The sequence below is a fragment of the Pelecanus crispus genome, chromosome Z (assembly GCF_030463565.1).
Source record: "Pelecanus crispus isolate bPelCri1 chromosome Z, bPelCri1.pri, whole genome shotgun sequence".
In the NCBI taxonomy this organism is placed as follows: Eukaryota; Metazoa; Chordata; class Aves; order Pelecaniformes; family Pelecanidae; genus Pelecanus; species Pelecanus crispus.
The window spans coordinates 28597117-28621428 of NC_134676.1; the positions used below are offsets into that span (position 1 = coordinate 28597117).

Here is a 24312-nt window from a genome sequence, read left to right on the forward strand (position 1 = left end):
CCCAGGTGGCCAAGAAGGCCAACAGCATCCTGGCTTGTGTCAGGAATAGTGTGGCCAGCAGGAGCAGGGAGGTGATTGTCCCCCTGTACTCGGCGCTGGTGAGGCTGCACCTGGAATACTGTGTCCAGTTTTGGGCCCCTCACTACAAGAAAGACATTGAGGTGCTGGAGTGTGTCCAGAGAAGGGCAACAAGGCTGGTGAAGGGTCTGGAGAACAAGTCTTATGAGGAGCGGCTGAGGGAACTGGGGTTGTTTAGCCTGGAGAAGAGGAGGCTGAGGGCAGACCTTATCGCTCTCTGCAACTACCTGAAAGGAGGTTGTAGTGAGGTGGCTGTTGGTCTCTTCTCCCAGGTAGCTAGCGATAGGACGAGAGAAAGTGGGCTCAAGCTGCGCCAGGGGAGGTTTAGGCTGGAAATTAGGAAAAATTTCTTTATGGAAAGGGTGGTGAAGCATTGGAACAGGCTGCCCAGAGAGGTGGTGGAGTCCCCATCCCTGGAAGTGTTCAAAAAACAGGTAGATGTGGCACTTCGGGATATGGTTTAGTCTAGTCTACCCTTGATTGGTTTAGGTGGGCTTGGTAGTGTAGGTTAATGGTTGGACTGGATGATCTTAAAGGTCTTTTCCAACCTAGACGATTCTATGATTCTATGATTCTATAATATGGACAAATACATCTACACACACACTATCAACATACTCATTTGTTTACCTCTTTTTGTTGTTTGCTCAGTACCCTCCTTCTCTTTGGGGACTTTGGATGCTCCCCAGTCTTACAAGTTGAATTAAGGAGTCATCAGCCAATCTCTGCAATGTTCTGTAACACATGACAAAAAACATCCAGGAAACAATGTGAAGTTCCTGCTGATCCTTTTCTCTTTCATAGTCACAGTCTTCTTGTCCTCTTCTGCCTTCAGCTGTACAGAACACTGTTTCTTCTTCCCGTCTCAGGTGGTTGCTAGTTTTCCACCCATCTTAAGTTCCTGCTCTCTTGAGTTTCCGGACTGCAAACTTGTAGTTTCTTTTGGAAGTTGAAGGGAGAAGGAAAGGAGTAGGTGCTTCTTGTTACTTACTGCTCTCCAGTATTTGGCAGTGTCAGTACTTAGCTTTCCTATATCCAAATTGGTTCCTTCTGCTGTAGGAATGCATTTTTACTTCATTCTGGAAAAAAATCCATGACATATCTGATACAGGTCATCATCCGCTGCTAATTATTGGAAGAATAAACATTGAACATAGAAATTATTCCTTTCCCTAGAGTTGTTCTTTTTTGTAGCTCCTATATTCTGCTCAGTGTTAATCATAAGGTCTATGTGCATTAATACATTTTTGATTTTTTTTTCCTTTATATTTTTTGCCTCGTATATATAAAATTATGATTTTAAAAAACCTTTTTTTCAAACATGTGTCTTACATTCTGGTCTCGCCTGGAGTAGCATTTCACATATTACTTTCCCCCTGAAGGAGAGTCTTCAGGTAATATTTTATTCAGCTAAAATGTAATTATTTCCTTCATCCCAGGAGAACATTGCTGTTTGAGAGGTGATGCGAGAAAGTATAGCCCTTTGTACAGTTGAAGGCATCAATAGCTTTGGAGACTGGGACAATGGCATTCAGATTGCAGCAGAAAAAGGTGGAAGATGGGATAATGTTTTCTGACTTGCAGGGTTTTCAGGTTTTTTGCTGTCTCATGCCTTCTCTTCATTAACTGGCTTTTGTATCTCATCTGATTGTTCCTGTGTCCCAGTGGTCTTCCTTATATTATTCTATTCTTGAATAAAAATCATCTCCTCCTAAATGACGCAGTCTCACTTTCATCTACAGTCAGTCACTTACTAGGCTCTCAACATGCCTCTTCTGCTTATACAGAAAGAAAGTACAAACAGCTTGCTTCTTTTTTTATAGTTCAGTCTGTGGAAAGAATTACTCATAGACCAATGTTGAAGTATTCAAATGTCTTTTTGAAGGAGGATGTCCTTGAAGTTGCTGAGGTATGGCAGCCTAATCTAGTCGGATTGCTGGTTACTGTAATCTCTCCATCTTTGTATGCATGCCGACTGTATTTGCCAAATTCCTTATCCTTCCTGCTTGTGACGCACCTGGCAATGCATTCCGTGGACAACTAGTATTTTGTGATTCACATACCAGCGTTCCATTATGCTTTTGCAAATGTTTTGTAACAACCATGAAGAAAACTGTTATGCATGACAACTTAACTGGAAAACTTTGCAATTATTTCTGTTCACTTGCAGACAATATTGCTAAGAGTCATTAGCTTAATGGGCTGTTGTGCGCCTTTTTTTTCTCCTACGTCTCTAAAGAGTCCCTAGGACATTCTCCCATGAAGTGAAGGGAGGAACCAGAAAGTGGATGATTGCTTTGGGAGTTCAGGCCCAGAAGCTTTTAGACAAAACACAGTACATTATCTTACAGAAAAGTAGGTCTCAGATTGGAGGAGTATTTCAATATTATGACCTCTCTGTTTGCTCTGGAATCTCAGTTTTCATTTAAAAAAGAAACTCTTTAGCTCTTCTGATTGCCAATACGGTGTGGGCCAAGCACCCCCAATGCAAAGAGGGCTGCCTGAATGCTTTCTGACAGGTTAGAATAGCCTACAGTAAGCTCCAGTCTGGCTGCAGCAATACCTGAACAAGCTGGTTTAAAATTAGTATGGATATATCCTCACTATATATCTGTCTTTAATATAGTTGCAGTATGACTTTCATGTTCTTCCAAACAGTCTGGATGACAAGCTCAGTAGTTTACCTTACAGGAAACTTTGGAAAAGCTGATTTTCCAGAAGGCAGGAGGAGCGTGAAGAAAGGCAGCTGTCAAATCATGGAAGATGTTTGATAGCAATGGATACTGATAGCTGAAAATATTTGAGAAGACAGCTTGTCTGATGAGAAGAGGAAATGCTTGGGATGCAGCAACTAACCATTCATAAGAATAATTAAAAAAACATGGATAAGAGTTGCAAAATGTTTATTTAAAACCTATACTTTCCTTTTTTTGGACAAACTACAGATTTTCAAGAAATCAGAGGAAGAACACAGGGAACTTTTAAAAAAATCTGATAGCACAGTATTATAACAGCAGGAACAGGAGTTTAAAAAAAGCTAACATGCATGGTAGAGCTTTTGAAGATTTATACACCCTGTCTTTTTGGTACCAGTTTGGGGGAGGGGGAATCAGTACTTTTTAAATCTGTTTTTTTTCTTTGTATCTCTTACAATTTGATGTCTGTTACCTGAAATGTTACCTGAAGCCTCACAATTAGGACCTGTCTGATGATCACATGATAAAATTTAAAGTGGATGTTGTTTGCTTTGTGAACCAATAAGAGAAGGATTAAATCAAGTTTATTTACAATTATGGGTCCAGTCCTGCACAGGTATAATTAAAAGACAGTTCAGCTGTGTCACTAGACATTAATCAAAGATTTGTAATCAGTCTACAGGACTTTTTCACATCACAGCTGTAAAAATACCTTATGTAGAAACCTATCTCTTCCCTGATACAGAATTAGGAGCGGAAAAGAGGTCATGGTCAAGTCTTCACTTTCATATATTTTCTTAAATACCTTTATATGTGTACTTTACATATTTAGCAGGCATGCCTGGTAACTTGAAAGCAGTTCACAGAGAAATGTAACATACTCCCTACCTCTATATAGTATAAAACTTCAACCTTGTTACTTTTTGCATTGATCCCTAATTCATCGTACCCTTGTTAAGTCATCTGGTTTGAAATGTAAATTCTTTTGCACAGGGTCTGTTTGTTATCTGAGCTGTTATGCAGTACCTTCTAACCTTTTGATGTAGTCAGTTAATGTTATTGACTAATTAAGGCAACAGTATTGCACACATTTACATTAATTCAAGTGAGTTATGAAGCTTAATTCTTTGTTTAGAATGTAACATTTTTTTGTGGTTCCTAATGAATACTCAATATGTGTTTAGAATCATCCCTATCTACCAGAAAAGAAGCTGCAACTTTACATGGTACCTGTAATACAAGAGCTGGGAGAAAGAAGAAAAAGAAGAGAAATGCAAAAGGGGAAACTGAGCTGCACATTGCTGCTAGGAGAGGAGATTTGTCTTTGGTGAAAACTTTAATATCATCTGGAATTTGTGTCAATGAACAGGACTATGCAGGTTTGAAAATTACTCTCTTATGGGCTTGTTTTATGATGCAGTTTTATATAATTTATAGTATATATGGGTTTATATAATTTGTAATTTTAATATAATTATGGATTCTTGATTTATGATATAATTGTGAGGAGGAAAGGAAGTAATTCAGCAAGTACAAGCACAATCAGTGAATCCCTGGATTTTGTGTCTCAGCATGGAGCTAATGCAGCCTTTTTCTCAGCAGGGGCATTAATTGGGTCTTGCTCCTCTGCTGAAGAGCACATTTTCAGAGATATGTACAGAAAGTGGACTTCAAAGTTCGGTGGGAGAACTAATGCTTATGCACCTGAATATACACATGTGAAGCACATTCACACAAATCTTATTTCCTTAGCAAATGAGGACTAAAATCAGACAACATGATTTTTTTTTTCTTTTTTCTACCTAGATGTATAACACTTCTGGTTTTGTAGTCTCAGAATGGATGGTATGCTATTCTGGATGCCTGGCAGACTTGATATGATAAAATGCCACTGGGATTAGAAATCAGACTATTAATATTATGCTTCTGAGATTTTAGAGTCTACTCTATTGTTTTGTTTCTGTTAGTTTTAGTAGTGTAGTAGAAAAGTAAACAATATTTTTCTGCTTAATATTGGATACATTTTTTTCTCTGAAGTAAACTGAATTACACAGGAAATAATTTACCTTAGCATTTCAAGGTGTTTTTTTGTATAAGATTTCTTTTAAAGAGAGTAGTCCATTGCTTATAGTACAGCAAATGCAGTAAAATGTATGATCACTCATTAGTGATATGTGTGGATCTTTCCAAATCAGATACATGCTGTATGTGTCATCTTGCTTTTGTTAGGTTGGACAGCAATTCATGAAGCTTCCAATGGAGGATTTACTGAAGTGATCTTAGAATTACTGAAGGCTGGTGCTAATGTTAACAGCAGAAGTCTGGATGGTATTTTGCCAATACATGATGCTGTGTCTGGCAATTATTTGGAGGTACCTTTTTCTTTTCATTACATTTCCTGAGCCTGATTTCCATCAGAGGGTCAGCAAAGCAAAATACCGGTTTAAATAAGGAAAATCAAAGTTGCTAATACAATTTTAGGGTAGACTTGCATTTAGGAAATAAACACATATTCTTTGAAGTGATCAAAATTAGAGAAAGAAGTATTTTTCAATAATGACAGTTGAAATTGTATGGTTAGTTGACTTTTTCAGTCCAGTGGACAAATCAGAAAAATCCAGAAGCTCCCCATGGTGCTCTCCCACGTTTTGGGCTTTTTCAAAATAATACTGAAATTGAGCATTCTCAATTTGATCATTTAGTCCAAAGCCCCTGCTGTGGGCAGGGACATCTTTCATTAGATCAGTTTGCCCAAAGCCCCATCCAGCCTGACTTTGAACACTTCCAGTGATGGGGCATCCACAACATCTCTGGGCAACCTGTTCCAGTGTCTCACCACCCTCATTGTAAAAAATTTCTTTTTTGTAAAGAAAAAAACCCTAGGTCTGCTGTTTAAAAATCAACCATTTTTTTTCATTAACTGGTCCCTTCCAACCCAAACTATTCTATGGTTCTATAGAATAGAATAGAATATTTCAGTTGGAAGGGAGCTACCATGACCATCTAGTCCAACTGCCCGACCAATTCAGGGCTGACCAGAAGTTAAAGCACGTCATTAAGGGCATTGTCCAAATGCCTCTTAAACGCTGACAGGCTTGGGGCATCGACCACCTCTCTAGGAAGCCTGTTCCAGTGTTTGACCACCCTCTTGGTAAAGAAATGCTTCCTAATGTCCAGTCTAAACCTCCCCTGATGCAGCTCTGAACCATTCCCACACATCCTATCACAGGATCCCAGAGAGAAGAGCTCAGGAAGCTGTAGAGAGCAATGAGGTCTCTCCTCAGCCTCCTTTTCTCCAAACTAGGCAAGCCCAGAGTGCTTAGCCACTCCTCACAGGACATGCCTTCCAGCCCTTTCACCAGCTTTGCTGCCCTCCTCTGGACGCATTCAAGGACCTTCACATCCTTCTTAAATTGTGGGGCCCAGAGCTGCACATAAATAAATAAAATGCTGGTTTGGCACAGTGAGTTCCAGGGAACTGAGTGTAAAAAGGTGATGCCAGATTGGCTCAAACATACCACTTCTATTCCTGCAGAAGGGCTGATATTTCATCACATTTATCTTTTCTGTGAGCAAAGATAAAATGAAGGGGATGATTTCACTGGTGCCAAACTATCAGCAGGTTTCTTGAAAACATGTAAGCTTTTACTCAGTATGGTGGGAGAAAACTGATGGAGAAGAATCTGAACTTGCAGAGAGTATTCTCTTTCTGATACTTTCTGATACTTAACAGCACTCTGAATGTAAGAAAGAAGAAGAAATGCTAAAGATGAGAAACCATATGTATGAAAATTCTTTACCATCCAAGCTCTGACCTCATCAACACTTCCATATGATCTGAATTTTAGGGGGTAGATGATTCCACTGACACCAGTAATCTCATTTCCACATTTTACAATTAAGGAGACTTGCAAGTGATTTGGAATTAGGAAAAAATAATCAGTGCATGTAACCAAAAAACAAGACCACTATTAAATACTTAAAGAAAAAAAATCCACGTCTTTTCTGCACTTTGGTCTTAATACAGTTGACCAGTTCCTTTTAATTTAGATATAGGAAGTTTTGTAATTGCTCTCCCTAACAATACCATAAAGATGGTAGGTTTAATGACAAGTTGTGAAATATTTATTTTAATGGAAAAACTATAAGTGCAAGATACAAGTCTGTGTTGATAATAGCCAGTTAAGCTTGTTTGTTTAATTAGGATTGCAAGTGTGACAGGTTTTAGAGTATCTTATTTGTACCTTTATTATTTGTGATTTATGATAGATACAATGCATATAGTTGTACTATAAATCCACAACAAGAATTATCACAATGCAAATAATAATAATATGACTGCCTATGTAATAGGCAGTCAAGATTCTACTACAGCATGGAGCGAATCCCTGTGAGAGGGATGGTTCAGGGAAATGTGCTTTGGATGAAGCTTGTGATGATGAAATGAAAGAAGTGCTGAAGTCTTACAGTGCTATGAACTCTGTGCTTCCTGTTGAGACTATTGAAGTTACAGGTATGTTGGTTTCATAATGTAAATCATAGGATTAGCCTGTAGTCTTAAGGAAAAACTGTACATTAGAATGTTGCTGATTTACGCAGCTGCATATTGCCTGGCACTGATGTTTTTAACTCTATTAACTACTGAATTTTATTTATTTATTTATTTATTTTCAGAAAATAGGATACATAAGGGTTTGGTTTTTTTTTTTCCTGAGAGAATGAGGTATAAGGACATATTTTGCACTTCAGATTTTTGTTGTTATCCATATTTCCCTTCACAGGAGCCTTGTGTTGTTGAAAGTGGTAGCTTTGGAGACTTACTTCCTTATGCTACCTAAATTTGATCTTATTTGCATATACAAGATATTTTTTCATGATGTGATCTGCCATTGCATCTTTGTAACCTATAGTAGCTAATCGAACCTATTATGCTTCTGCAAATTCATTTTAAATTCTATTTATTTTTCCTTAATTGTGGAGAGAGGAACTATCGTTCTAGGTCAAGGAGAAGAAAACTTCATTGTTGCAACTACTGTAAAAATGATGCAGCTTTGGAGCCACAACATGAGAAATACAGTGTGGTAAGTATAGATAATAGAGTTTTGTTAAACTGCTTCACAGTGTAGTACAGCATAGTGTCATTTATGGGCTGAATAACATAAAAATATCATTTAAATAATTAACCCCTTAGAATGTATGTAAAAACCAGCATCATGCAGAGGCTTACAGTATATAAGCTGTGGTTTACAGTATGTAAGTGTGTATATTATCACTTCTCTCTGTTCATGATTCTTGTGCACTTACATTTTTTGTGCAAACAGTAGTCAGTACTTACATACATTTCTTATAGCCTATATGAATAGAAAAAAAGGTCAGGAATCCTGAGGCTTTTCATTGCATTTCCAAAATGGCTCTTTGAAAGAGTAGTGATTTTTCTTCATGATAATGAAGGTATTTAGAAATTGTTTAATCTTAATTTAAAACAGCCAGGAGGATTTTTGCACAAGTTGTATGTTAGGAGAGCTCTTGCTGGTATCTGTAGGCTATGTCTACATTGTCTAGGTGATGCTGTCATGGTGAAATTCACTGTCTAATCCCTGCAGTGCGCTCAGAGGTGGGACTCTGAGCATGGACTAGTTTGAATGCGTGGGCAAAACCAGGCTGTGAGAGCCCCTTGCAGAGCATACCCTTGGCACTATGTATGTCTGTCTTGCCAGTGCCCCCATTGCCTTTACACAGTAATTCCCTGCCTGGAATGACTTAGGTCCACCAATAATTATCCTGCAGGCCACACAACATGGCCTGTGTTTTATATGGTGCACTTGACTCTACTTCTTACTATCATTTCTGTGTTTGTTAACAGGAGTCTGTTGCTGCCATACAAGATGCAGAAGAGAAGCAAAAAGAACTGCTGCTACTTGAATTGAGAACTTCCAAAGATGCAGGTAGACATAGGTTCAAATTGTTTCACTTTTTTTGGAGGGGTAAATATCTTTGATAATATAATTGTTTTTAAAATAGTATTGCACATAATGTATTTTAAGATCTCCTTTGGAAAATACAGCTTCAGAGAATAAGATTTTAATAACAGCTCCCAGGTATGATGACAAAAAGGGAAGCATGCCACTTGGAAGCATGTGTTTCAAGTCAACCTAATCATATAAAAAGGCGTCATTAGATAAGAATTCACACCGTTGGCAACATCATTCAGTTACAAGTACATGAGTCCCTCCATGATCAAGAACAGCTATGTCTCTATGTAGAGTAACAGATCCAGCATTTTCATTCTAGTGTGGCTGGACTTTCAGGAGCCTGAAATAATTTATGAGGGGAAAAAGAGAAATCTTTAAGGCAGGCACTGTGGATGATGGGCAGTTTCAGAAATGCTGGTGCCTGGAGGTGTAATTTGTCTTAGGCTATCACATCTCAGTTCAGATTAATCTCAAGAGCCTACTAAGTGACACTGACTAACTAGGAGATCATGGTGCTGGTGCTGTGTAGCAGTTCTGAGTCTACTGTGTCTGTGCCATGACTGTTCAAGTGGCAAATCTTGCTGCAGGAATGCCTTTGACCAAAGTCTCTTTTCCTGGCTGCCCTTGCCATGTAGGAAGGGCTGTTTACGTTGGAGCAGCTCATGCCCATGAAACAGTTTTGCTTCCTGACAGAACGGAAGGGGTTTTTTAAAGTTTGTTTTCCTGAATATAGGGTGGAGGTTTCAAATTATATTTAAAATAGTAAATTTATCCCTTAAAGTATAATTTTAAAAGTCAATTTTTAAATAAATGTGTAATATAGAATTATGCAGATTTATAGCTTCCATCTCAAATTTATGGTGTATGAACTGTTAATTAAAAGCAATATGTTTTCTTGAAAAATATTTGACAAGCAGGTAAATGATACTATAGGCAGAAACCTATAGACAGAGATCAGTGCAATTTTATAAAAGAGCAAAATAAAACTATCAGACTTTGCCTGTTTAGGGCTATGAGAGAAATGAACGTGGTGATCTGTTGCCACTACTGATAAAAGCATTAATAATCTAGCACCTCTTAAACTAAATCATTGTTATTACTTGCGAAGAGGCACAAGACTGAACAAGGACATAGAAGTACATTGACAAACCTGTACATAGAATAAAATCCTTAAGGTTTTTGCATGCAGTACAATCTACGGTAAATAATAGATTCAAATTCCCTGTTAAGGTGCCTTAATAAGATCAGCATTTTCATATTTTTCTATTTTAATAAGTAAGGGAATACTGGTAGATACTATGAAACAGGTTTGGGGAAACATTTTATAAATGTCATTTTTATCCTGTAATTTCACATTTTTCATGATTATGGAAAGCTCATATTTCCTGTTTTAGAATTTCAGGAATTAGATTACGTGTTTAGCATACTTCCCCAGTGGTATCTGCTGGTCATGACTTCTGACATCTCCCTTATGTTGTATGGTTAAGAGATAGGGCATATAAAGAAGAATTTATAATCGCTCTTCTTATTTTAGGAAAATATAGCTAACAAAAAGGGACAACTTATAATTCATTTTCTTTTGTAATATGGATTTGAAACTATATAAAACTATGATACATATGTCTTACCATTATATGTAACTTGGAACAATCTAAGCTCATTAAACTATTTTATAATATTCAAACGTACAGGTTTTAGCCACCTTCTTAAGATTGTGTAACATCTGCAGGTAGCCTCACATATAATTGTCATGTTATGTAGCTCTTTGCAACACAAGGAACTTCAAAAGTTTCAGTACTTATCATCCATAGGACAGTTCTTTAATCTGTGCTGTTCTCTTAGTAATTTCCTAGACAACGCACTTGCACTTCAAAATTTTCCAGTACTCGGGCTATTTCCTTTTAAGTTGAACTTGCATTTAATTCTTTCTATGAAGAATGTCATTTAAAGTAGTCTGCTTGTAAAGAGCTATCAGTGTGCATGACAGTATAAGGTACTGCTGTAACAATATTTTCATACTTTGGCTGTGTATTTGCTACATTTAAAATGTTATTACTATAATTATTTTCTACTCTTATTGCCGTCATCAATTTTAATTATATCAAAATACTGGACAGATGTGTATATCCAAAGGCTGTCTCAGATGCAAGATACTTTGAATGAATTGCTTGCAAAACAGAAAACAGAAAGGGATACCCTTGTTAAAAAATACAGGTAAGTAGAATACAAGGGTTGTATTTATAGGAAGCTTTTATTTATAGCAGTAGTGACAGAGGTTGTTAGGAGGTTAGCATACAATAGTGTGAAAGTAAAACTATGTGGTTTTCATTCACATTTTGCAGAAGCATCATCCATATTGGCTTCAGCTGCCTCCAGTGTGTGTTTACATTGAGGAAGAACTTCAGAGTTTAGCTAACACATACTAATCAGTTACTGTGCACACAGTGAGCATTGAAATTAGGTAGTGAACCTACAAAAGGTGTGGAAAAATACCCAAGCAGAAATTAGGAAATGGAGGTACTGAGCAATTAGATTACTTTTGCAGCATCATGGAGGAAAGCAGTAGCAACTTAGACACTCCTTTTAGTGTCCCTGCCTCTGGTTTTGTTTCTTTAGCACCCCTAGATTGGGAGTGTTCAACCAACAGCCCACAAGAGCCATTTAGAGCAACAGCTTGAAGCATGCTTGCAGACGTTACTTTTTTGTGAGGACATGTCAAATGTGAGCTGGGAGTGCTCACCTCATTATGAGCGTGGACTATGTGAATTGTCAGCTTCCTGCTCTACTAGTTCTCACAAGGCCTCTATTTACTTCCTTTAAGAGGGACTACCTGAAGGCTGGTCATGTGGTGAGTGGTCAGCTAACAATGTAGCATTGTGTTCAGTGGATGCTTCTAGGCCATCTGATGAGGATGTCTACATATTGTTTGTGTGAGCAGTATTCATTTGGTTGTGTAAAAGCAACAGTGTACAGCTTTCAGGTAGTTCCATGGCAAAACATATAGGCTGGTTGAGCAAAGAGACTGAAGCATTTCTGTCACAGACCATTTTGCCACCTATAAAATGTAAGATGCATACATGACACACATAATAAAAAAAAAAAGAGAGGGTTTTATGTGAAGATAAGTTAGTGTTCCACATCATCCCTGTGAACAAACTAGTGACTGAATTAAGAAACAAGAATGGTAAAACTAATATCTACACAAACTTATCTGCCTCCTGATATTGAAAGTGAAACTGTGTTCCAGAGCGAAGTGATAAATATTTCTGGGTATTGCAGATACCCTGCAGCTAATGCAACAGCTATCCATCAACAGTAATGAGCTACATGCCAAATTACATTAAATTTCTTTTTTATTATTTATATGGTGAACATTTTATTTTTAACTAATTAGCGTATAATCTTTCGTGACACAATACATAAAGGTACAGAAGATCAGGAGGCATCACCATATTTTCCATATTTCTGTTGTTCAGTTAGTTGGCCCAGGGAGAGATAATACTAATGCTTTTCCATTTCTGTCTGTTCTTTTGAAGGTATTAAGATGTATCTCTCACCTAAGAAAAATGAGAAAAAAAAAGCATCATATTTGTTAGTGACTGTAGGTTACTTTGCCTTTGTCATTTTAGTCACACTGTCTTTGCCTCTTCAGTTGCAGCTGCTTCTGTACCTGTATAGCAATAAAGCAAAAAAACATCCCTGAGGAAACACTGCTAGAAAAGTGTGTGGAGCCTCACTGGCCTGTGTAGGAGTCCATAATTGTCAAGGCTTACTCATATCAGTCATCGACTATATGCTGCTATGTTGATCGTATAATGGATTCTAAACGCATGTGATAGCAAGCAATATCACAGTACAGACACCAATACTGCCACGCTGTGGTTTGGCTGTCCTTTTCTTGCACCAACTAGTCTTGCTGTACCTTTGTCCTGATCCCATCAACAGTCTCTGTTCTGGGACTGGGATGTTGTTACTTGCATGGCAGCTCTGCTGTGGGTGGAGTTAAAAGCAAACCATGCTGCTATTCCTTTTCCTGCACCTTGTGGTACTCTTCTGTCTTCCCAGCATGGTGCCAGAGTGGTAGTGCAATCACTTGTCCCATGAGGGGGAATTAGCAGAAAAGAGTATTATGCTGGGCTGGTGGCTCTTGTGCCAGAGGAAGTGGGGAAAATAAGGAATTCCCTTCCAGCAGGAAGGAGGTAGTCACCCAGGGAAGGAGTCTCACAGGGAGACCAGCTCAGCTAGGGAGCAGGGTCTGATGAAGGGAGAGACATTCCCAAACTAACAGACAACATCCTGAAGTGCTCTGTCCTCTTTTCTTAACGGTCATGTGGTATTATAGTTGAGGCTTCACAAAACGTTTTGTTGTGTACACAGTAAAAGCTTTCTGATAGTATCCGTCCTTCAGTAGCTCATCCTGAGCTCATTTTAAAAGGCTCCAAATTAGAGCTGCAAAGGCATTGAATTCAGTGAACTATTGTGATTTGTGCTGATAAAAGAGCAGCCAGTGATAATACAGACCCAGTTTCAATTCTGTGAGTAAAGGATGGTATAGCAGGACAAGGCTATTACTGAAGTTTTGGTGCTTTGCATCTTACTTCTAGACAGGTTTCTGCAGTTTGTTGTGCATAAGCCTGGGATTTGAACGATAAACTTTACACATGATAAAAAGATTGTTCAAATTTTAGGTGTTGGCAGAGTCCTTTGAAACATATTCCTGTTCTTAGTGGGTTATGTCCATTAAACTGTTTTTATTTCATGTTTACAGTAACTCTGGTGTCCTTATTATTACTTTTTTTATTTTCTATAGGGCTTCAGTGGAATCTTTTAAAAAAGGAGCACTGAGGAAACAACTAGTTAACTTTGCTTCTAGGCAAAAGCGTCTGTTAACTGTTGCCGAAAATCAGGAAGAATTAGTCCAGAAAATACAGAATTACAGAAAAACAAGGCAATTGTTCAGTGCATCACGTTCAGAGAAGCAAATCTCAAACTTGGTTATTTCCTGTGGAAATGACAGAAGACAAAGTTTAACTGCTGATGAAATCATGTGTCCTGATGTAGTTACATTTAGTATGGGGCTTGGTGCCAGCATGCCTAATGGAAACAGAGTAGAAGCACATCTCTCTTTAGAAAATAGATTTTCAGCTCAGGAATGCAGCCAACATCCACACATCTGCTTGGATGAGACAGGAGCAAATAAAGAAGCAATTAGAAGCAAAGAGGCTTCTGATCATGCTTTGGCATCCAAAAACAGCGTAAGAGGATATCCCTTCGACAACATGTCAACACTGACAAATGCTGTAGAAATGATGACATTGCCTTCAGAACCTACTGTTTCCACTGCTAAAACAAACTGCTCACAGCAAAAAGACATTGATTGTGTAGCAATTGCACAACAAGGAAACAAGTCTTTAAATCCCACTTCAGTGACCAATGCATTAAACATTGTAGAACCCCGAAGCACTATTGTCGATAACATTGCCTGCCAGCCAGGCAGTGACTGCCAGCAGGTTCTTACAGATGAGGATCTACACAGATACGTAAATAAGAAAGAAGCTTTCCAGCAGCAACAGCAAGTAGTTTTGTCAACATCTACAAAGAACTTCCCTAATACTCTGCAGCAAATGATCTGTAGCAGTAGTGTGAAATCATTTAATGCTAACTCAGTGCTTACAAATCTTGCCTCAGATACAGATTATCCAGTGAACCTCAGTGAGAAATCTTCCCAGAGCTATAGTAATCAGGGATGTGAACAAAAACAAGTGAGGTATGGAACAAAAAATCGGAGAAAGCTTCAGTTGATAGATCTACTTGAATTGGGAAGGATTAAGCCAGGAGAAAATGTTTTAGAATTCAAACTGCAGGTAATTGTTGAGATATAATAGTGTTAATATTAGCATGTAATGAAAAAAACCCATGACTAAAATGGGAAAACAGCAATTCTCATTGTTTATTCTGCATCTTCAGCACTTACTATTGAAAATTTTTATTCATTGGTTACCGATAATCTTTTATGAGTTTTAAAGAAAAATGCTATGGATGATGTCTTCTGTCAGCCCATAATTTTAACACCCAGAATACTGTATATGTAAAATGTGTGTTTAACTTTGCATTATCAGTTTGTTAACATCTCCTATTGCTAGAACCAGAGTGGAATTGTTGGTTGGTCTACGTTGTGTAATACCTGATTTTCATATTGGAAGGAGTGGGAACATTAAGGTTTTTATGACTTAATGTGATTCTTGGAAGCGCTATCAAGTCCCTCAAATAAAGAACTGTGACAGCAAGGATTTCATAGTGCTTGATAGACATGAATATATGCAAAATTACTTGCTTACATGCCAGCTGGTTCTATAGTTTACAGTCTTTACATGTTTCGGGGGAAAAAAACCCCAAACAACCCTCTTTTTTTAATACGAGAGCGTGTCCCTGTGCCTCCAAATACACAGCAGATTTGCAAGGCAGCTGCCAGGTGACTGGCTTGGTATTGAGCAAATGATGGAATTATTGACTGAATTCCCAGCTGTGAGCTAGTCAATTTCCAGGGCAACATATTGATTAAAACATGAAAGGTTCTTTTCGGCCAACTCACCAGGTGTAGTTAATGTAGAAAAGACTCCTTTTTCTGCACCTATAATCTGCTCGGGAGGGCTTTTCTGCTGAGAGTGGCCATTTCATGTGGTCTTGTGTTTTGTAACTTAAGGCAGCATGAGTAAGTTGCAAGCCTCTATGTTGGGCCGTATCATAGGTATATACATACACTTCTTCAAAGGACATGTAATATTCCTCTGAACCTCAAGATGACTGAATTGAAGGATGAAGAATGCAGTATGCTTACTGTCATTTCTCAAGACTGTTATCTGTGATACCAGCTTGATGCATGTGGATCTTAAGGAATTATAAACTCGTACTGAAATGTTGATGTTTGGAGTGTAGAGAGGTCAGTGAGTTTTACTAGAATGAAAATGACACTCATTTATGTCTTGGAAGACAGTGCTAGAGAAGCTGAAGTTTAGAAGTCAGTGTCTATTGCATTGCAGAGAGGAGGTGATCAGTAAAGTCTCCTTCTTTATGATTTTAGAGATGTACTTGATGACAACATACAACTAGCACATAGTCCTTACTTAAGGTTAGCTTTGGGCAGGCAGAATGCAGTGTTTGAATGCTGTAGACCTAAGCTATGAAACTGTGAACTGGATTGAGCATTCATTAAAATCTTTGGGTTAAACATCTTAATTTAGATTTTTATAGACACCCCAAGCCAGTGGATATGGTAGGAGGAGGTTGCTGGTGGATCATTCTCTTATTCGGATTGTTTAACCTTGCTCATGCTAAGCAACCTTACTAAGTTCTAACATACTTTACCAAAGGCTAATTTTTGTGTTATTTAGCTGTGTTAGCCTAACTGAGACCAGTGTAACAAAACCATAATTTACTGAACTGTAAACAGCTATAAGCCATGCTTCTGGATGTGCATATATGTTTGCAGAACTGGGCTATGTTAGCATTATCAAAGAGGCAGTAATAACAAATTCTTTTATACTTAATTTTGCATAAGATAAGGCTGCCACATTCCTCCTAAAACACGTGAGTGTTGTCCCTTGACATAAGTGAAGTTTTTATGCAAATATGTTTCATCTTTAAATCACTGCTGGAATTTCACTGTGACATACTTTGTTCCACACATGTAAGACAGATTGTGTTTGAGTAACAGTGTCTTGGTGCACAGACTTGCCTCTTGTGAGTTTCTGAGTTCACTATTGCAAAATAATTTATGTGCAGCTTTTTTACGTCTAAGAAGAACTAAAATGCAAGTACAGTTCTGATAAACACACATAGGGAGATTTGTCCTATGACAGTAGTGCTGTGTGGCCAAAACATCTTATTCTGGTGGAATAAATCCTCTTATTTTACATACCACAGTTTATGATAGTGGCATTAAATTCTTTAGCTTTTTTCAGAGAAAAACAGAATTAGCTGCAACTTTTCAGCTATATTGTTCTTCAGCACTTTTTCATGTTTTAAGGATGTTAATTCAGATATTAATTTATGAGTTGAAAATTATTTCTTTATTTATCTTTTTCAGGAATTTAGTCATAAAGCCACGCTCTTAAACAATGGCAAGATCAGAACCAGTAAGAGACAAATACTCCAGAATCCAGTTCAGTGGATTAAAGACCTACTAGGAAGTGACATTTCTGTGACATGGAAGTATGCGTGGAATAAGGTAGCCCTGATTTTAAAAATAGCAATAATAAATGGCAATAACAAATTTCATGAATCTGGATCTCCTTATTGTTCTTAAAGCAAAAGAGGGTACAAGCCTAAATTTTAAAAAGTCTTCTTACTCTAAATGAATAAGTAGCAAAGAGCTACATAACTGTGGCTCTACAGTGATGAACTAGTCATGAGTGTTGAGAGAATGTGGAATGCCCACTCTGTAAGCTGTCAGTGCTTTGAAAGAGTGGTTTTAAAGATGATTAAGAGACTGACGGACAAAGCTGAAAGGTAGTTAGAATAAAAAGGAGAAGCTTATTGAAATGTCAGGGTGTCAAGGACAAATGTTGCAAAAATACTGGCAGAGTTTAGAGGGCTTTGCAGATGGGTTATATTATGTTTTTTTCATTTAGAATTCAAATTGGCAGAATTTCTGCTTGATCTTGACAGACACAGGTTAGACTGTGAAGTGTGTAAACTCAGTTTTGTAAGAAAAGTGAAATTTTTACACCTATCAGAAAAAAACACTAATTAAAATGACCAGTTAGCCATTTAGATTTGTTTGTACAGGTTACATATCTTGGGACACAGTTGTCAAAATTTCTTGTTGAAGAAGTGTCAGTTTCTAGTGACTTGGAATTACCATCACAAGAAAGAGAGCCTTTGGGTATGTACCACTTAAAATCTAATATTCACCATGACTGAAAGCAGCAGAAAGTGATTTCTAAAGAGCTCAAATTCCCAAATTCCTCTATTGCTTTCTGATTTTTTTTCTGAGCTACATGCTTATCGCAGATCTTGGGCTTGAAAAATAGTGCCAGAACTTACACATGATTTCTGAAAAAGTACGTTTCTTTTCTTCCATAAATTGGTTGTGTGATGAGAATAATTACTAATGACTCACTGGTATGTAAAAAATATTTATGTAACATTTTACATTAAAAATATTTAATATATAAAGTGTTTAATAAGCTAATTTAATGCTTTTTTGTTATGTTGGCATCTCCGATACACTAGCCTAAGTTTTAATCGCATGTACCTCTTAAAATCACATTAAATAATCTGTGTTGGTGGAAATCCCAGTATGCCCAAGCAATAGTAATAACTAGGGGAGTATTTAATTCTCTAAAAATAAACAGTTTTAAGATACAGAGTGCATTGATATGACAAAATGACATTGAACAATTTTTTCAGAACTGCCCGGCAGACTTAAGAAGTTCAGCCTAATTTTGATAAGTAATATGTTCCCAGGGAAACCCAAGTCCCTTTGACACCCAGTTGCACTTGGAGTCTGAAAAGCTTTTTGTGACTGATTCCGTTATTTTGATGAGACACTGCACCTCACATGAACTGGGGTACCAGGCTTGGTCTGTTCTTAACATACTAAAAGTAATTTAAAAGCTAATAATTTGAAATAACTAATTTGATATTCAGACTACCATGTTCTACTGGTATTTGCTTCAGGCTAAGAGCATCTAGATGACAAGTTTACGTTGCCCTACTTCAGTAACTTAAGTTTATACCAGGTATAAATGACTTGAAATGGATTTAGTCTCCTAACTTTTTAATAGGCTTTTGAATATTTCACTAGTTCTTGTAAATTACTCCTTTTGTGGAAACGTTATGATAAACATTGTAATTTCTAAAACAGAGAAATCCATTTATTCAAAAAATGCTCCTGACAGACAGAAATCAGCCTGAAGATCAGTTAAGTGGGTTTTTTTTTCCCCCTGTTTTTCACAAATAGCCCAAAGTAATCTTGGAAAGAGTATTTAAAGAGGTTCTTTTGTCACCTGTAATTTAAGATCACAGTAATGCCTAACCATTAGCCCTAGGTTAGAAATTGAGGGAGGGAAAGCCGGTGTGTTCTCAGTTTCAGTTCCATTTCAGGTATTATATGGCCAGATATATAGTAGGAAATTAAACTGTGCCTTAAATCATTCCAGGAGAGGATTAACCTGCACTGGTGTATTGTGAGAACAGTTGTAGGCATTGGGCAGCTCCCAAACGGTTTCCAGGCCAGCTTCAGGAGTTGGCTTGTTCCAAGGGCTGTTCCCAACAGGCACTTTGCCTGCAGTAAGCCTGCTCGAAAGCATAGGAAAGCTTGTTGGTGTGGATGTGAGCTATGCTGTGATGTTTGCCTGGGGACATTCCCAGGCAGTCTTTTATCCCTTTAATATAATTGCAGCCTCTGTGTATTTTATAGTAGAAGTTTATCCTGCTTTTGTAAAGAATCAGTCTTCTTTTTTTCTTCCTGTATTAATGAATTGAATTTTTTTCTATGCATCCCAGAGCATCGTTAAAAAAGAAGACTAGGGCATGATAATTTGAGTGGTTTTGGAGGAGAATGCTATTATTTTAAATACCCCTCCCCCACACTCCTTCCAGCTTCCCATATCTTAGCTCAGTGTTCATTGAGCTACTGTATGAAGAGGATGGGGAAGAGAGAAGAAAATGCTACAGGCAATGGCTTTATCTAGCTGTCTTTTAACAGAAAGAAGCAGCTACCACTGAACTTTGTATAGAGCCTAATTTAGGAAGCATGCCCTAAGAACCGCTACCCTAATCAAGTTCCCTAGGCAAGACAGGTGAAGGAGTTGCTGTTCTGTGGCTGCCAGCATAAGAAATGTCCCAGCTTTTCAGCTTGGTTGAGATTAAGGTCTTTGCAGGTTTGTATGGCAGCAGAATTTTAGGTACCTAAGGAATATTAATGCAAAAAAACTTGAGGAGCCCATGAAGTAAAGCAGTCCCAGACCAATGCAGGTATTTAACACAAGCTTTGAATATTACAATTTTGGAATTAGTCATCTAAATCCTAACTAAATTTCACTTTATGTCCCCCCTTTGAGTCTGAGCCTTTAGTCTCTTCTAGGACCACAGTAGCAGAAAGCAGGAATTAATGTGTTGAAGTCTGAGTGAAAACTAAATATTAAGAAAATAAACAGTACTTTTAGACTATCTGTATGAAGGAAAGCAGAAGAAACAGTGATTATATGGCTTGGAATTTATTCCTCTGTGCTTTCTGATACATGTAATGATGACATAATGTTTACCGAAAATGACCAAGAATAACAAGGATTCAGAAGCAGATGTCAGCTGAGGAGCAGATGTCAGTTGCAGAGCAGATGTCAGTGTTAGATATTTAACATTGAAATTCCAGCAAAGTGGCTTAAAATAAAAGCATATCCAGTTGTTACAGTAAGCATGATATGTACGTTCATTTTGCAGATGGCAATTTCAGGAAGATGGTCTTTGGAAAATGACATGACTAGTGCAATTCTTGTGCTCTGTCAATCCCTTACTGCCTTTAATAACCATCAGCCACCTATAAAGATTAGAACAGCTCTTGCTCACCTTTAGTTATGAAAGACCTCAAAGTTGTGTGGAGTAAAGATTGTTTTCAGGGGAATTCAGATGATTTCTTAGTGGCTGAACCATGGGAGCTGTTTCAGAAGGTTTATGTTAGTTTTACTTCAGGTATCTAGCATACAATGAGCAGCTGAGCTCAATAAGGTTGCATGAAAGCAAATGAGAATAATTTTACTGTGATCATATGTGATATATCTTATGTTTCTGTTTTCCTTGAGACAAGCAGTGAAACACACATACATTTAGTAGGCTACTTCTCAAGTTAGATTTGTGTGGCATCTAATGTAATTTTGCCAAGGAAGACATCTATTTTAAAAAAAGAGAATGTCTCAATCATCTTACAGCAGCTACAGCTGGACTGGTAAAGGAGCAGAGGAAAGTCTGCCCTTAACATGTTATGTGGTGTAAGGCTAAGTGAAAATTTCAGCATTTACCTTTAAGAAAAAGAAAAAGCGTAACTGCTCTGAGCATTAAACCATTAAACCACCAGTGTTAAATGATACTGTTTGTTTTTAGGACAAAGTTGTCTTGATCTTTTTATGTTCTCAGGAAAGAATTTTATCATGAGGGACCCCAGCAACCACAACCAGTACCGTCAGAGTCCCAGTACTGTCTCCGTTGCTCAGCCTCTTGGGAGCTTTGACCTGAGCAATATGCAGCCAAAAACCTCATCCTTGCCACAAACAGAAGTTGTGAAAACATTGCTATGCACTGAAAGAGAAGCAGCTGTTACCAGGGAATTTAAGAGTAAGATTTTTTTTTTTTAACTGTCTAAAAAACCTATGGGGTGTGCAAGGGCTATGCAACAGATACAGAAGGAAAAAGAAAGTAGGTGACATGGATTTGATTTGTGTGGGGAGGGAAAGAGTGCTGGGGAAAAATGATGACTCTGCTGATGGGTTGGATAGATCTAAATGACCCAATTATGAAGCTTGTCAGAGCTCAGTATGTTTGACTTTCCTGTGTTCAAATTTGTTCAATTTGAAACATTTTTGTTATTTTGATGTACTTAACAAAAAAACTCCATATAGAATCATAGAATCATTTAGGCTGGAAAAGACCTTTAAGATCATCCAGTCCAACCATTAACCTAACACTACCAAGTCTACCACTAAACCAGTTAAGGGTAGAGTAATAATTTCATGTTTCCTGGCTTGGTGCCTGGATTATTTTTTAATGAAAGTAAATCATTTGATGTACTAAGTTAAATGTTTCCACAAAATAATAGCACAGACAAATGTCTTCTGGATTTAGACGGAGAAATACGATACAAAAGCACTGCTGAATAATCTCATGTATTTTAAAGAGAAAAGTGTAAATGTTCCTGAAGGTGCTCTGATCTTCGTGGAGTTGACTGAGCCAGTAACTTTGTGTTTTCAGTATTACATTTTTATGTTGATTGCACATTAAACCCTCTCCATAATATTTGCACAATTTGAACAGTGCTTACTGCTCTTTGACCTAGTATTTTTGCCTCTACCACCTTTGATTACACCACAGAGGGATGACCCTGATTGACCACAGTGCAAAGTCAGAGTTGTCAGCTCTAACCCCCACTGTGCCCAATGTCAGGTAACACTTTGCACTGAAGTGGGTAGCAGTGCTGAGTCGGGTCTGCTGTGGGAGACAGTAAGAAGCAAATCAGAGGTGAAGTGCCTAATCAGTGTCAACCATTGTAAACCGAAAGTGTGTCCACGCTACAAAGCAATTCTTTTTGCTTCTGCAGTCTATACATAGGCCCTGCAGCTACAGTGCAAAGGATTAAGTAAACCCCAGAGCTGAGAATCCTATGCAGAAAATGCTTTGTTATCCCACCTTTTTCTTTTTCTTTTTTTTTTTTTAATAGAAGCAAATAGACTTAGTATCTTCAATGCCAGGGCAGAGTATTTGGAGGGAGGTGGTCTTTAAAGTTAAATAGATTGTGTAGTAGATTGTATTCACATTTATGTACCAAAGGTCCCAGGTTGAGCTGCCCTTTGATATCATTTGAAAAGTTACCACAGGTTATGGCTCATAGGACTTATGTTTCTCTGCTGAACAGATGAACAGCCATGTTCATGTTTTTTCAAATACAGTTACTAGTTATAGTTCTGCTTACCAAGATAATGGTCTTGTAGCACGTATGGTCCTTGCCACCCTATTATCTGAGTGCTCAATCCTGTCTGGAAGCAGGAGTGTAGAGTCATTCTGTAGCAAAGATAACAGCTAATAGACGTGTGGGGATTGTACAAAATTAAATATTCAAAATACAGTAACAATAAGTTGGAAATTTACAGAAATGTTCTTCCATATATACATTTTTGTTTATATCTACTACAATTACCTTGTAAATTGAAGGAAGAAACTGTTTAACATGCAGTATAACCTTTAAAAAATTTAACCACCAGCCTGGTTTCCACATCTCTAGCTTATAGAACCCAAACCTTTTGCATCCAGTTCTGAGGAGAAGCTTTTCAGGTTTTGTAGTCTGACCAAAAATATTTTTTGAAAGCAAAGTATGAAAATCAAACTCCTACTTAAGAAGGATATTCCTTTAAAAACAAGTGTCTTGGGGTGAGTATTTCATTGAGTCTCTTAAATGCAGCTTTAGAAGTGACATGAGAATCCTCATAGCCCATAGATAGATTTGCTGTATTTGTTCGCTCTCTACATTTGGTTCCAAAGAACCACTCAGATACGCAGTGCCATTGCTGCTTTACTTCACACTAAATACATTCTGAATGTAAAGCTCAGCTGCATAAATTGGCTTTTAACTAGTTTACTTTCTGGGCTTCACTAGTCCTGGAAAATGGTAGAACAGTAACTAATTCCAGTTTTCTTGCTAGTCAATCTTATCTTCTTGTCATGTGCACCAGTACAAAGTTGTGATGCTGAAACTGCTGACTTGGCAGGAGAACGTTTAAATCCAAATGAATTGCTCCAGTAGAATGAAACCAAGCTATTAAGTATTTCAGTACCTCCTAGATAGGTGTAAAATTGGGCTACTAGTAAACATCTCATGTGTGTATTTGCAAGATTCTTCCATTAGACTTTAAATTGTGAACTCCTCAGAAGAAGGACCTCATATGCATCTTTGAACTGGTTGAAGATACTACTTTGGTATTAGTCCAAACAACAAATCTAGCCCATTGTAGTGTAATTTTCCTGTGATATGTTTAAAGCTCCATGTAATTATAATGCAAAGAGTTGTTACCCATTCTTGAAAGCTTGCAGTGTATTTTGTGCTGCATAGTGCTCCAGTTCAGAGCCCCAGATTCTGCTTAGGCTCAGACAATTATGTCAGAAACTACTGGAAAACACTACTATTCTTATCTTCATGGTTTTGGAGGAAAGCTGGAAAAGATGAAGAATGTCATTTAATGATTCAAAAGTCAAGATATAAACTTGAGAACCCCAAGTTTAATTTTATTTGTATTTTTTAACAAAATGGCATGACTTAAAGGAGCTTGATTCCATGTATCTGAATTTTTTTGATTGGGTATTATTGAACTAGTGGCTTATTGTCACCATGAATAATGGCGATAATAATATAGAAGAGAAGTACTTGGAGTGCTTAAAAAAATCCCAACAAACAAACCACAAACAAACCCCCAAAACCAAAAACCCCACAAAACCAAAATCCTAGCATCCACTATATGTGTTTTCCTTGTTACCTATAGCGGAATATTCACCAACTACACAATGTCCCCATTTATGTGACTGTAAAAGGGAGATGAACTATATATTTTTTGTATTTTGTACTTTGGAAGCAAAGTGAGATTGTAGACAAATACTTCTATTCATAACGTTTTTCCATCTCAGAAGTATCTCAACGTGCAGCTATTATACTGTTTTCTCTTCTTGATGGCTTGCATACAAAATATTTAAAAGTATTTTCCAGTACTTTAAAGTTCCAGGCATTTGCTTTAGGTAATTACCTACTTTACAAAGAAGCACATAGTTCTGTCAGCAGAATTTACAAAGCTATATTTTCCAGTAAC

General features: G+C 37.5%; 1 protein-coding gene across 1 annotated transcript in view; it reads left to right on the forward strand.

Annotated features, from left to right (window-relative positions):
* Positions 1-24312, forward strand: part of ANKRD31 (ankyrin repeat domain 31) — a 68252-nt gene that overhangs the window by 36235 nt on the left and 7705 nt on the right. Inside the window, exons 17-26 of the mRNA XM_075726433.1 lie at positions 3959-4153; positions 5004-5146; positions 7128-7287; positions 7755-7855; positions 8641-8719; positions 10864-10960; positions 13557-14610; positions 16833-16973; positions 17534-17630; positions 20882-21079. Coding sequence (XP_075582548.1) covers positions 3959-4153; positions 5004-5146; positions 7128-7287; positions 7755-7855; positions 8641-8719; positions 10864-10960; positions 13557-14610; positions 16833-16973; positions 17534-17630; positions 20882-21079 — 2265 coding nt within the window. The remainder of the gene's footprint in view (positions 1-3958; positions 4154-5003; positions 5147-7127; positions 7288-7754; positions 7856-8640; positions 8720-10863; positions 10961-13556; positions 14611-16832; positions 16974-17533; positions 17631-20881; positions 21080-24312) is intronic.